Source organism: Myxine glutinosa, chromosome 1 (assembly GCF_964187855.1).
Source record: "Myxine glutinosa chromosome 1, kmMyxGlut1.1, whole genome shotgun sequence".
NCBI classification, from domain to species: Eukaryota; Metazoa; Chordata; class Myxini; order Myxiniformes; family Myxinidae; genus Myxine; species Myxine glutinosa.
In genome coordinates, this window is record NC_136261.1 from 23,057,405 (window position 1) to 23,072,322 (window position 14,918).

At 43.0% G+C, this 14,918-nt stretch overlaps 1 protein-coding gene across 5 annotated transcripts in view; it reads left to right on the forward strand.

Annotated features, from left to right (window-relative positions):
- The window catches only part of AP3D1 (adaptor related protein complex 3 subunit delta 1), a 100,133-nt gene that overhangs the window by 11,917 nt on the left and 73,298 nt on the right, over positions 1–14,918 (forward strand). For all 5 annotated transcript variants that reach the window (XM_068108314.2, XM_078767853.1, XM_068108307.2 and 2 more), the window contains exons 5-7: positions 5,126–5,233; positions 6,091–6,220; positions 12,133–12,272. In XM_068108314.2, coding sequence (XP_067964415.2) covers positions 5,126–5,233; positions 6,091–6,220; positions 12,133–12,272 — 378 coding nt within the window. The remainder of the gene's footprint in view (positions 1–5,125; positions 5,234–6,090; positions 6,221–12,132; positions 12,273–14,918) is intronic.

Here is a 14,918-nt window from a genome sequence, read left to right on the forward strand (position 1 = left end):
TTGGCGACGGATGGTGCGAGTTGAAACTGTTGTACCTTCTGTCTGAAGGTCAGCTTGGATCTGTTTGGCAGTTGATTGAGGTGCTTTCTCCACCATTTGAACAATCCTTCGCTGCAATCTTATGTCAAGTTTTCTCTTGCAGCCTCGTCCAGGGAGGTTGGCCACAGTGCCATGGGCCTTAAAGTTCCTGATAACATTGCGTACGGTGGACACAGGAACATCAAGGTCTCTGAAGATGGACTTGTAGCCTTTAGATTGTCCATGTTTGGCTACAATCTTGTGTCTGGCCTCCTCAGACAATTCCCTGGTTTTCTTTCTTTTCTCCATGCTCATTGCACTTGGTAGAGTGCAATGTGCGCTGTGCTTGGTCATTTGGTTGGTAGAGTGCACTCATTGTACAATGTGCGCTGAGTGGGTTCATCAAAAATGTAGTGGTTTGAGAGGGTCATTAACCAGTGTGGCAGCTACATTCAAGTGTAAGGTGTGCACAGAGGGAGGAAATGTTGAGTTGGATTTTGGAGAGGGTGTGAAGCTGGAAGGTGTGAAAACATTTTGCTACCTATGAGACATGCTGAATGGAGAAAGTGGATCAGACTCGGCAACGGTTGCTAGAGTGAGATGTACATGGAAGAAGTTTCGGGAACTGAGTTGTGTGCTGACGAGGAGGGGAGTGTCGTTGAAGCTGAAGGGAAAGGTGTATGCTGCATGTGTGAGAAGTGTTATGATTTATGGGAGCGAGACGTGGGTAATGAACGTAGAGCAGCAACGAAGGCTGGAAAGGGTGGAAATGCGAATGGTTCGGTGGATGTGCGGAGTATCGTTGAGAGAGAGGAAGACAAATGATGAATTGTGAAAGTTGATGGGAATAGAGCCTGTGATGGATGCTGTGAAGAGAAACAGGTTGAGATGGTTTGGTCATGTGTTGAGGAAGGATGGAAGTGACTGGTTGAGAAGAGTGATGGAAATGAATGTGGAAGGAAGTAGAGGACGGGGAAGACCGAGAAAGACGTGGCTAAAGGTGGTGGAAGAAGAAATGCGGGCAAGGGGGTTAACAAGGGGAGATGCAGAAAATAGGGCAAAATGGAGAAGATTGTCATGGGGACCGCAAGGCTAACCCCTGCTCTCGCAGGGAAAATGGCCTTAAAATGTCTGTTGTTGTTGTTGTTGTTGTTGTCTCCATGCTCATTGCAGTACATGCAGTGACATAAAACAGCAGAATCACTCCTTTTCTCTATTCAAACTGCTTGAAAGAGTGATTTTTATATTGCCGGCACCTGCAACTCACCATAGGTGAGTTCAATTCCAAAGTAAAGGAGAATCACCTGCTTATTTCTAACAACTTCTAAAAGGTGCCAATAATATTGTCCGGGCTATTTTAGGATTTCTGCGTGAAATACGCTAAGATTTAGTAATTTTTTCAGCTTTTTTTGTTTTGTTCACTGCAAACCAAAGAAATACAGATGTGGACACCAAAATATTTTTTAATTTCAACAATTTTCTCGAAGAAATGGTGCATTATTTGAAAAAAGTGTAAGGGTGCCAATATTTTTAGCCACGACTGTACCTCCACCCGGCTTAACAGTTTACGTTTTGTATCCCACTGATCTGCTGACTTGAACCAAAATCTAATCGGCTTGTTTTTGTCATTTAACCAACTCGTCCACCAAGTTTTGTCATAATCGATCCACAATTTTTTGAAATATCGAGCTATATATCCTGTGTGCCACCAACTCTCAGTGGTGATTAATTATTGCAGAAATTAAAAAATTCTCGTATCTGGATCCGGATTGGGTCTTCACTAAAATCGAATCACTTTGTCCTTTTCACACACCCAACATGCTCACCATGTTTAGTCTGAATCCGTCCACAACTTTTTGAGTTATCTTGCACACAAAGAGACAGACAAACAGACCGATGCAGGTGTGAAAACATAAAGGTGGACAGAGGTAAAAAATAAACAATTAATTAGAGGCAATGTAAATACATCGACGTTGAACATAGTTATACAGGAGACGCTTCAGCTGGGACTTTCTCTCCCAGGCACAGTCGTGCGACGGCGTGCGCAATGGATCCTCACCCATCCACTGGCGGGCCCGCTTTCGCTAATAATATAAAATTTATAAAGTAAGGAAAACCTACCTGTCTTTTCATGGAAGTGCAAAAACATCCCACTTCATCAAGTAGAGGTTTAAGTGAAGAAACTGATCGGGAGTTCCTGAAACTCATATTGCCAGTCCATTTCAAAGTCTTGCCTTGGCGAACTATGCAGAAGGCGATGGAGAAACATGACTTTTTATATTCTCTGACAGTCATAAAAACTTCTCTGAAGACTGTCTAGACATGCTCCCTCGTAAAATGTTTTCAGGGCACCACAAGTCCGGGTAGGGGCAGATAAGTTTTTCTTAATTTGTAAATCCAACTAATGATACGTAATGAGCAGTTCATGCAAGCGTAAGAGATATTAATCATTCATTTGGAAGCCTCCTTTTTAACTTTAAAAAAATACTGACTTGTTATTTCAAATGACTACATAAATACCAAATTTTGAAGGATGTATTTAAATTATCTTGGGGGCATGGGGGCTATTAAAGGTCAAATGGGCAATTGTCCCAGAACTTTGTTTTTTTGTTATTTTTTTTAAGCACAATAAAAAAAACAAAGATGAATAAGTAAATATAAATTACATGGTTATATGATCATTGGAGGGTTGGAGTTGTCTCAGGTCAAGTGACCCAGAACTGTCATTTTCACCCAACTTTCCGGCCAATATAGTAAAAAGTGAAGACGGATTAAAACATTTTGATGGAGACTCTACAAGACGTCTAGAGACTGTGTATGGAATGAGAATCGATGTGAGGAAGACCAAAGCGATGATGATAAATAATAATTTAGGTAAAGGCTTAAGGATAGACATCAATAGATATGAACTGTAGCAGGTCAGAATTTTCAGTACCTATCTAGCTATCCTGCCAGCTCTATAGGGGAGACAGAGAATGATGATGTTTGATTGGATGGGGATACAAAAAATGAGACAAAAAAAACAAACTTTTATCGACTTGAAAAAATACTTACAAAAAAGAAGTACCAAGTGTTACGGATTCGTCACTTCCGTTGTTGTGGTTTTCATCCACTGTAAACATTTTTGATTCCATGTACTATTATTGTTTTCAAAAGGTTTATTGTGTATGAACTGTTTTCAAAAGGTGAAAAAGTTAGAGTTAAAAGAAACAGGAAACCGGATCGGGAACCGGACGACGACGAAGAGGAAGAGGAAAAAAAAGAAGGCGGAGCGAGTGAAGTCGGACAAGACGCCTAGTCGCTTCGAGGTCTAGAGCGAACTATTGACGAATGAGAGTCACGAGTGAACTTTGGGTTTCCCAGGAAAGGGATTCCTGCGACGGAGTTGTTATCGCTGTGACAGATCAACCTGCGTGTCAGGTTTTGCGGTGGATTCTGAAGAGAATCATTGTCATCATCGTCGTGCCGTTACGTCTCGAGTACAGGCCGTCGGCCATTTTGACTCGCGCGCTTTGCGCGTCACGCAAGGTTGCTTTGCTTCGCTTCAGCCGTTTTCACCGCATACAGACGTCTATTTGGCGTGTGTGTGTGTAACGCGGATTTTGAAGATAACTTGCGGTTCGCCGACTGTGAGCCGTGAAACGTCCATACCCGAGGGTGTGATTTCCCAGTCGCCTGGAGGGCACCTTTGGATTTCCCAGTCGCCTTGAGGGCGCCTTTGCGCAGCTTTGGCAGCGGGACTGTACTTGTCATCCGAATGGGATTCTGGTCTCGATTGGACATCGTTCTGACGATCGCTGGAGCGGATCGACTTTGGCTTGAAGCCAGAATCAACTTGGGCTTGAAGCCGGGAAAGAGACAACGACTTTGGTTTGAAGCCGGGAAAAGAGACATTGGGAATGTTCTTGTTTCACTCACTTGGAGCACAGTGAGTTATATATTACGAAACTGATGGTACCATCATAGGATATATATTGATTGTACTTTTGATTACTATTATTGTTGTACTGTTATTCTTGTGTGATCTTAATACAATATTTGTTTGTTGGTAACAATTGGTGTGGCTTCACCATTGATCTTTGACATACAGAATAACACATTTTCTGCCGTGACTCCTCTCGGGGCTCGGAGGTACACCGTGACCAGGGGGTTGGGGAGGAGCACGTAACACAAGCTTCAATAATACAGAGATGTTCAAGTTTTATGGATATTTTGAGGTATGGTTATACAGTAAACCCCCAGCATTCGCAGAGGATACATTCTTGAAAACTATCGCGAATCCGCGAATGTTGGGGCATTGTTTCAAGGGGGTTAGGTTCACAGTGGTTTGTGATTCATAAGGGATAATGTTTTAAGTTTAAGAACACCAATGCACAAAATTACAGTTTCATTGTCAACAAGCCACACATTCAATGCCTTCTCCATTCTATCAATATGGACATCCCTGACCTGTGAAACGACTTTGGCACCGGGTGCTGTGCTCGCCGCGACACTTTCACCAATCGCCTTCTTGTTTTTCTTTATGTATCGGAACGTGGACTCATTCATACCATAATGTCTGTCCACCCCTCGCTAGTCGGTTAAGCAACTCCACTTTCTGGCTCAAGCTCATAACATTTTCTACCTCTTGGGAGCAGAGGTATCTCCTGCACTACTCTTACACTTAGGACCCAAGATTGAATTGAAACAATAAAGCACAAAAGTTCAAAAGCGCGAGAATCACAGCGGGACAAGGCCGCAGGACGAGAAGAAAATCCAAAAGTTAGGCCCAGGACATGCTCTGCAGACTGACCCACACAAGGGATTGTGCATAAGGGAATTATCACGAAGGGGAATGTGGGTAGATAGAGGAGGGGTGAGTAGTGACCATTGTTTGTGGGGGGTGGTTTATGCCCACAAAAAACACAAGTAGCTGGTGCAAAGGGGCCACAAAAGTAAAAACAGTAAACAGTACACGTTTTTGAAACCGCGAATAGCTTAGTTCCACTAATTCACGTATGTCGGGAATTTATGGAACAATGCTTTGTTATTCTTTACCATCATGTTATGCCAAACTATGTTACAACAGCTTCTCCTTTCCATTCCTCTTCTTATACCCCTTCACAAGGACTTGAATAGTCAGAACCAGTTTGAGGCTGGATTGGCGCTTACTGGAGTCGCATGCTTTCTGACCTCTGACCTTGCACGTGACCTTGCCAATGATGTAATGACATTGGTGAGTAAAAGAATGTGCTATATTGTATTGTTCAAAAAGTTTCTCTCTCTATATATATATATATATATTTTTTTTTTTTGCAAATATTTTAGTGCATTTTTGTTTTAAGAAATGTTTTCTCAGTTATTTGAAATGGAAATATTTGGTTGAACTTATTTTCCATTGTTTTTAGGTCATCACATCTCGATTCTTGAAGAGATTAACTTATAAAATGTGTCGATGTCTGTATGTCCGTCAGTTAACATTTTTCTACTCCTCCCTTATCACCCGGCTGATTGGTATGAAATTTGACACATGAACACAAGACAGTAGCCCCCACAATCGCTCAGACTTAAAATTTTCGATTTCGGATCATGGAGACTCCCGAGGGATTATGGTATGAATCCATGTGTTTGCATGGATTATAGGATTTTTCTCGCTGCATTAAGGACCAGTCTATTGGGACAAGTCATTCTGTTTGTTTTTTGCTCTACCGGAAGATGGTGGTGTAACTACAGGTGTTTCCTAATTGCGGTGTTTATCTCGAGTGTTTTACATGCGCATTTCCCAATAGACCCGTTACCGGATTTTGTCACAGATAAATGACCACATTGTGTTCAGTCTTGTTACATAGAGAGAACTGCTGTCCTCCCTTCCTCCCTACTGAATCTCCAGGACTTTGAATTCCCCCCACCCTCCATCTAAAACCCTCCCATGCACACCTCAAGGACAAACACTTTTTTCAACTCATTCCATCCAGCAGTTCAGGAATGCATTGAAGCCAAACAAACAAATTAACACACAAACGGACAAATCGCAAATTCTAGTATGGTATATAACTCAAGCACAATGTAACCCTGATCATCACTGCCTCTCAGATGGCCTCATCTCGTCCATATGTGCGCAAGAAAGCGGTGCTTCTCATGTACAAGATTTTCTTGCGGTACCCAGATTCCCTTCGCCCAGCTTTTCCACGACTAAAGGACAAGCTGGAGGACCCAGATACTGGTAAGTGTCTACCGCTCAATGTTTGCTTGCAGCACTCTGGGACACCCCCACCATGCCATTCATTTTTTTAGTGTGTGCGGGTGCGTGCATGATTTATTTATTTATTTTAAAACTTTTGTACGTGTTATTATTAAATTATCTCATTATTTGCTAGTTATTTCAACCAGGCACTGCATTAGCCTCATCAGTCGTTAGCGTGAAGTTAAAAATGTCAGTTTGAACAACATGAGGTCATCAAGTGTAACACAAAAACAGGTACATCTGCCACCCAAGGCATTGTAATTGTTACCTGGTGTCTATGGACTGGATGCTTTGGCAAGTCTTTTGTGGATGTGCAGTTCACAATATGAATTATCCATTTCAGAAAATTGTGAAAATATATTGCGTGACTTCACACTTTGTTCCCAAGACATTGTGAAACAATCAGAAGTAGCAACGGCTTTATTCTTTCAGAACATTGAAAACAGCTGTGCTCAACAACCCATCTATTTCGGACAGCATCGTCACAAGGAGCGAAAGATTGTATAGAGCATCGGCAAATATCAACCACAACTAATCTGTGGTTAGTGTTTGCCGGAGATTTGGTGCCTCTAAAAACCCATAAAAAGCATCTTCCTGGCTCTAAAAGCCTCTTTGTATAAATGTGATTTTGAAAATGGAATGATCTCCAAATAAAATGTGATCCAGTTCTTTATGGGTGTAAGCATCGTTGGAGATCCAGGTGAATCTGTGTATGTCTCTCCTTCTGAAACAAGAACCCTTGACGGATAAGTTATGGGAAGAGCAGAGGGTGATCATACGAAGAGAGTCGTCGTTCATATAGCCTGATCCGTAGTTCCCGATAACACTTTTGAATCCTGTATGATCTGTGCCAGATAATGCATTTAGGTCAGCGAGAATCAAAAGTTGGTCATGGAGGGGGAGACCGATGCTACAAGAGACTCCAATTACTCATAGAATGTGTCTTTCTCTGAATTTGCAGAGATCTCGGTAGGGGCGTATGCCACAATCAGAGCTAGGGCGCCATGTCAATGCTTTTGGCAAGCCAAAAGGAGACGGCCTGAAACAGGGAGCCATGATCTCACTGAGTGGCTCATATCACTTGCCAGTAGTAGGAATGTTATAATGCTGATACCAATTTGGCTTTTTAATCTAAACGTTTGTATGACACCTGGGCCAAGGCCTGGAGAACCAAAGGGGAGGAGGATTGGGTTTGACATCTAGGAATAATTTATTCTAAGATAGAATTATCATTACTGATCATTGCAATGTACATTCATAACTTGTACCTATCTGTCAAGTCTCTTAAAATAAGTTAGTGTCGCCGAGCGGCATTCGGTGGTGTGATGGCGAGAGTTGACCCTTCGGTAATTTGAATTCTTGCTGGGGCAAATTGGAGGTGGTAGTGAGAGGCGTGACTAGCAGCAGAAAGGGAGGCTTGTAATTAATAATCTCTACCTACCTTTCAAGGCTGACCTCTGCTCCTGGCTGTTCTAACTTTGTGTGGGATTAGTGGGGAAGGCATACTCGACCATGAACGTCCAGGAGATAGAAAATGCATCAATTGTCCAAGTCGCCAGATCCTGTGTCCGAGAACAGTACACCGGAAAGTGGTGGCAGATCTACGACACAAACAAGTCAATTTGTGGACACCCGGAACACTTGAACATCGTCATTACGACTTTTAGATGGATTTATGGATGGAGTGGTCTTATGTTTTTCTGGGACATGTGGAGGCTTATTGTGGTTGTATGGGCCAGGCTTTCCGACCTTCATGCAGGATGTTCTGGGCACTGATCTGATTTAAAGTCCATGTGTGGCTGTGCACTGACTCATACTTGCTCCTCTTGTCTCACAAACTCCCCTCAGTCCTTTGCTAAGCCAAGCGGCAGCTGATGACGATAGCAGCTTGGCAGGCAGCTTACAACCCTCAGCTCACACCTCATCACTACTGAATATGACCACACTAACTCCTCGGTGTCTTAGGGTGGGTGGCTGCTTTAAAGCCACAGAAAAAGCAGAGGGTCCAATACTATAAAGGAAGAGGTGTCTTTTAAATATTGCTCATCTGTTTTGCTGAGTTTCTTTGGCCTTCCAATCCGCTTCTATCATTAACTTCTCCAGTCTTGATTTTGTGGGATATTTATTTCTGGGAACAGGCAAATCTTGTAAAGCTATTATTACTTGCAAAATCGAAGATTTTTCAAGTATATTGGTTGGTCTTGTGCATTATTCTGTGTGTTTGTCTGTTTGTTACTCGGCAAAAAAAATAATTTTTGGACAAGTATGATGAGCACTCGGGTTTGTGTGTTTGTTTATCTGTCCACTCACTTATACTTGCCTATTGGTCACAATTTTAAACCGATCTTCACAAAACTTTAACCAAATAGTAGAGTTTGTGGTCCGACAAAATCCTATTTATTTTTGAGGTCAAAAGGTCAACATAGGCCATGTAAAAGGGGCGCCATACATCTGGCAAATAAAATACATTTACGTCTTCATACAGCTGTATGAATCAGATTGGCACCCCTTTATATGAAATTTTCTGGAGCATTACTTGGTTCCTCCTAAGAACACGAGGGTAGTACAGCATGCAAATGAGTAAGTGAAGGACCGTATTCGAATTTGTTGTGTGGGTTCAACCCACATCAAAATCCAAGATGGCCACCGCCATGTATGTCTGACGCCATGTATGTCTGAACCTTGTGAGCGGAATATCTTGAAAAAAGCATTCTGAGTATTGCGCTGCAATACATGTCCCCTACCGGCAGTCTGTCGTCCGGAAAACTGTTCAGGAAATTACCAAGGGTGATTTACCCACAGGTTCTGAATCGTTCTCGTTCCCAATCGCTAATTACCTCAGGACGGGCTCACCTGTGATTCGCGCTCGGGACTTCGATTTATACACCTCACAGACAGGTCAGCAGAAGCACGAGAAAATAAGTTGTTGATAAAGAACCTTTCGAGTCGCCAAATATCAGCAATTTATTATATTTTCCGGTTCACGATCAATGATCGATGTGTATATATATATATATGTGTTGCTCGGCTTGGCTCCGCCCCTCCCGAAAGCGCACGCTGTGTCGCGCTTTTGACGTTCGCAGTTAAGGCTGAGGGCCTTAAGGCTGACGGACCTAACTTAAGGTTAAGGCTGACGGACTGGTGCGGCTTGAGGAGAACTCTAGAATAAACAAGAGATATCCATTTAAAAAAAATCTTTTCCTTTAATTAACGATATCTGCCATACCACGTGACCTATCGCAAATTCCAAAAGGACATTTTAGTAGACTGACATGCTGAACAGATCTGTGAAGTTTCCCCTCGATTGGATCAATAATGAGGGAGGAGCTCGGTTTCAAACGTTCATGCTTAAAAACGTCATAACTCTGAAACCATGTGACGCATGACGTCAAGCTCGTTGACTTTTTTGTTCGGCATGGGTATGCGATTCTGTATGCAAAGTTTGGCCTCGATCTGTTCAGCCGTTGCAGAGAAAAAGGGGTTTTCGTGTTTTCATGAAAAACAATATGGCGGCCGAACCACGTGACCTGTGACGTCATAATTACCATTAAAATATTCTACAGACCGAGTCCCTCCTATGGTGAAAATTTGATCTCAACCGGTCCTATTATTGCAGAGAAAATCTTTTTTAAAGGAAATTAAAACTTAAAATGGCACTTAGTTAAGGATCATCAAAATTATCAGAATTCCCAAAGTGCCATAACTTTGTCAAAAATGATCGAAACGTCGTGAAGTTCGAACTTGACCTGTAGCTTACCATGAGGAAACCATGTGCCAAGTTTGAAATCATTAGCATTAAGCGTTTAGAAAAAAACGTCCGGAAAACTGCTCTTTGCATGACGGACGGACGGACTGACGGACTGACGGACTGACGAACTGACGAACTGACGGACTGACGGACTGGCGGACTGGCGGACTGGCGGACGGACTGACGGACTGACGGACTGACGGACTGACGGATTGACTGACGGACGGACGGCGTGCAAACCTATAGTCCTCTCCGGTGTACACCGGTAGGGGACTAATAAGCGAAGTACCAACTTCTAATCTGGTGTGTGGGTGTATCCAGGTATAAGGGAGAACGCCATTGAAAATTGGGTCGCCATGTCATAATCCAAGATGGCCACCACCATATATATGTCTGAACCTTATGAGCGAAATATCTTGAAAAACAAGCATTCTGAGTATTGCGCGGCAATACACGGTTGATGCTGGTTTTCAAACTTGATCTGAGGTATGCTGAGACACATGTGTCACGCCTCGCCTCGTTGATAAGCCCGCAAGGTCGCTCCGTGGAGCAGCCTGCACGTATTGCACTGTGTGAATTATATAAATTATTACCAACTCACGGTCTGAGGTACCAGCGATTCAAGAGATATCCATAAAAAAAATTTTTTTTTTCGTTTAATTAACGATATCTGCCAAACCACGTGCCCTATCGCAAATTCCAAAAGGACATTTTAGTGCTGAACAGATCTGTGAAGTTTCCCCTCGATTGGATCAAAAATGAGGGAGGAGCTCGGTTTTAAAGGTTCATGCTTAAAAACGTCATAACTCTGAAACCATGTGATGCATGACGTCATGCTCGCTGACCTTTTTGTTTGTCATGGGTATGCGATTCTGCCTGCAAAGTTTGGCGTCGATCTGTTCAGCCGTTGCAGAGAAAAAGGGGTTTCCGTGTTTTCACGAAAAACAATATGGCGACCCAACCACGTGACCTGTGACGTCGTAATTACCATTAAAATATTCTACAGACCGAATCCATCATATGGTGAAAATTTTATCTCAATCGGTCTTATTATTGCAGAGAAATTGGTTTTTAAAGGAAATTAAAACTTAAAATGGCACCGAGTTAAGGATCATCAGAATTATCAGAATTACCAAAGTTCAAAGTGCCATAACTTTGTTAAAAATGATCGAAACGTCGTGAAGTTCGAACTTGACCTGTAGCTTACCATGAGGAAACCATGTGCCAAGTTTGAAATCATTAGCATTAAGCGTTTAGAAAAAAAGTCCGGAAAACTGTTCTTTGCGTGACGGACTGACGGACTGACTGACTGACGGACTGACGGACTGACGGACTGACGGACTGACGGACTGACGGACGGCGTGCATACCTATAGTCCCCTCCGGTGTACACCGGTAGGGAACTAATAAACGAACTACTAACTTCTAATCCGGTGTGTGGGTGTGTCTACGCATAAGGGAGAACGCTATTGAAAATTGGGTCGCCACGTCAAAATTTAAGATGGCCGCCTTGCGTCTTCCACTTTGTCAACTCGCACCACTTCAACGACGGGGGACCTAGGCGTAACGCTTGTTTTATATTGCTTGGCATTTTCTACAAGCTATAGAATGTCCCTTCCTTTCTGTACTTTGCCACATGGCGCATATCCTTATATAAATGGGCCTTTTCGATGCCCCTGGCATTTTGCCCAAATATGCCAACAGCAGGACAGAGGGAGAAAGTAGACATAGACGGAGACGGACAAACAAGGGATGTGGGTGCCGATTAGGGTTAGGGGAGTATGCAAGGGGTGGACAAGATGGATACATGAGCAAAAGTTTGGGAGATAAAAATACAATTCATTTTTGTTTCTTCAATAAAACATGATAATTGTAAGTTTTAACACCTATTTATCAAAAAATATGTCAATGTGACAATAAAAATGTTTATTTTCAAGGTTGTGTGTGTGTGTGTGTGTGTGTGTGTGTGTGTGTGTGTGTGTGTGTGTGTGTGTGTGTGTGTGTGTGTGTGTGTGTGTGTGTGTGTGTGTGTGTGTGTGTGTGTGTGTGTGTCACGTGTGTGTCACGTGTGGCGCGGCGCCATTATTCACTGCTTTCATGATTTCTGCATACTTGCTTTTAGTTTGTCTATGCGTGGTGCTTAGGTGTACAGTCGGCAGCAGTGAATGTCATCTGTGAACTTGCCCGGCGAAACCCCAAGAATTACCTTTCGCTGGCTCCACTTTTCTTCAAGCTTATGACTTCCTCGACCAACAACTGGGTGCTCATCAAAATCATCAAGCTGGTACACGCAAGGAAACATTTGGGGTGGGATTTGCAGCAAGTTTGGTATCCTCATTTCTGATATTCCAACGTTTGTTGTAGTATTTTATGAAATGCCTTCATCGTTTTCACCGTGGTTGCATCAGCACGATTTCGTTTATGGGGACGTATCCCTGGAATATGTAGATGAATTTTGTTACCTTGGTGATGTGATTGGTACAGGTGGTGGTGTCAAGGCAGCAGCGATTGCAAGAATTAGAAGTTAGAAGTGGTTGTAGGACATTTAGGGAGTTGTTACCCCTATTGACATCAAGGGGGATGTCTCGACAACTGAAGGGAAAACTTTATGTAGCTTGCATTAGAAGCACGATGTTGTATTATGGAAGTGAAACCTGGGAAATCAAAAAGGAGGATGAACAGGTGTGAATAAAATGAAATCAGAATGGTGAGATGGATGTGTCATGTGACACTGAATGATAGGAAACCTAATGTGGAATTAAGAGATAGTTTAGGTATAGAGTATTAGTGAGGTTATATGTAGGGTTAGGTTGAGGTGGCTTGGACATGTGGAAAGGATGCGGGTGGGCAGCTGTGTGAAGTGGTTTATAAATATGAATGTGAATGGAAGGAGGACTAGAGGCCTTTGAGGATAACACGGAATGAGTTGCTGAGAGAAGATTTCATTGTAGAAAGCCTATCGAGACCTAACGAGGGATCGTGAAGCCTGGGAAGCAGCCATTCTGTGAATCATGGCTTACATGTAATCATGTAAACGGCCGTAAAAGCGATGATGTTGCTTTGAATGAATTTGGATTGGCTTTTGATTTCGAATGAATTCTTGATGGGAGTATGAGTTAATGTTCATGCATCCGAGTTCATGCAATTAATAATTCCATGATTATTGCAAACAAAATCGATTTATTCACACTGCAACAGTAATATTGTTACATTGGAAGTTGGTATGAAATAAGTAGAATGTTAAGTGGGTGTGTAGGTGAGAACACTTTCTGTAACCAATGCCCTCTTATCGTGAGTGACTTGTTCTCTTTTTATGTATCCTTATGCGTGTCCGTATAGTTGACTTTTTTTTCTTTTTTTTCTTGAAATTCCTCTGAGGAAATTCCTCACTCCAAATTCCTCTGAGGCTTAACATGGTGAAAGTTGTTGCCACTTGTAAGAGTGGAAAATAATTATGATTACAACATTTCAGTGTGAAAATAAAACGAGGCCAAATATCATTTAAAATCACAAAAATCACAGTTATACAAGTAATTCTCAACCTGTTGTTATATCTGCAATGAAGAAATTATTACAAAAGGTAAATTATGGTTAAACTGCCAAAATCTAGGCTCTCTGCTCACCTTCAGTCTTTCATTCCCCTTTTCTCCCACCTCTGGAACAAACTCCCCCACTCCCTTCAATCCCACTCCTCCCTCCAGGTCTTTAAAACGGCTGTTCACCACCATCTCTTATCTTCCCCAATCCAAAACCTTGATCTTTTCTACCCCCGCTAATTTCACCCCAAACCCACCTTTTTGAGGTGACTCTTGTCTTCTTTCCTGGAAGTCCTTGGTGTCCTTGTGTTTTATACCTATCCTGCCTCCCCCCAGGCCCTCTGCCTCCCACACATCTCCCGATGTCCCTGCCCTCAAATGTTGTGTTTGTGTGCTTCCTCCCCTTCTCTCCCCATCTTGTCGACCGCTCCCACTTTTATATACTTTGTTTACTTGTTTGTTTGATTTGTTTGTTTGATAAATGTTAGCTCTTTCACGAGCCTCGACTCTGTATACAAAAAAAAACAAAAAAAAAACACCAGGCACGCTGAGGACTGAGTGGGAACAGATTTGGTTTTGGACGTGTCTGCGTCCTGTGGCTTTTAAAAACCTCCCCGCAACCCGTGTTGGTTCGAGGGGCACTGTGATGCCAACCGGCCTGCATGATGCCACCGAGAAGGCAACTGCGCTCCATATGATTGGCGGAGCCATACAGGGAGTGAGATACGCTTGGGCGTGGCCGCGGGGCAGATGATAAAAGGGGCCACACATGGGAGGCAGGGAGTTAGTCGGAGGTGGCCCTGGAACTGAGTGAGTCAGGGGCTTTTGTTGCCCATTTCGAGGCTCATTGCTCTCTTTGGTAGTCTGGGCAGCCATGATTAATGTTGGCACCATGACTGGCGGCTCCTGTGTTGCCCATCCAAGCCTGTTCACACCCTGTATCCTCAGCTGTTCCTGTAGGTTTCCTCTGCTGGGTAGCGCATTTCACAGCAAAGAATCGACCATGAGCACCAAGGAGCTTTCAAAATATCTCTGGGATAAAGTTGTGGAAAGGCACAGATCAGGGAATGGGTATAAAATATTTCAAAGGCCATGAATATCCCTTGGAGCACAGTCAAGACAATCATTAAGAAGTGGAAGGTGTATGGTACCACCAAGACCCTGTCGAGATCAGGCCATCCCTCCAAACTGGATGACCAAGTGAGGAGACTAATCAGAGAAGCCACCAAGAGGCCAATGGCAACTTTGAAGGAGCTACAGACCTTTATGGCAAAGACTGGTCACTGTGTGCATGTGACAACAATATCCCAAGCACTTCACAAGTCTGGCTTGTATGGTAGGGTGTCAAGAAGGAAGCCATTCCTCAAAAAAGCCCGCCTTGAGTCCCACTTGAG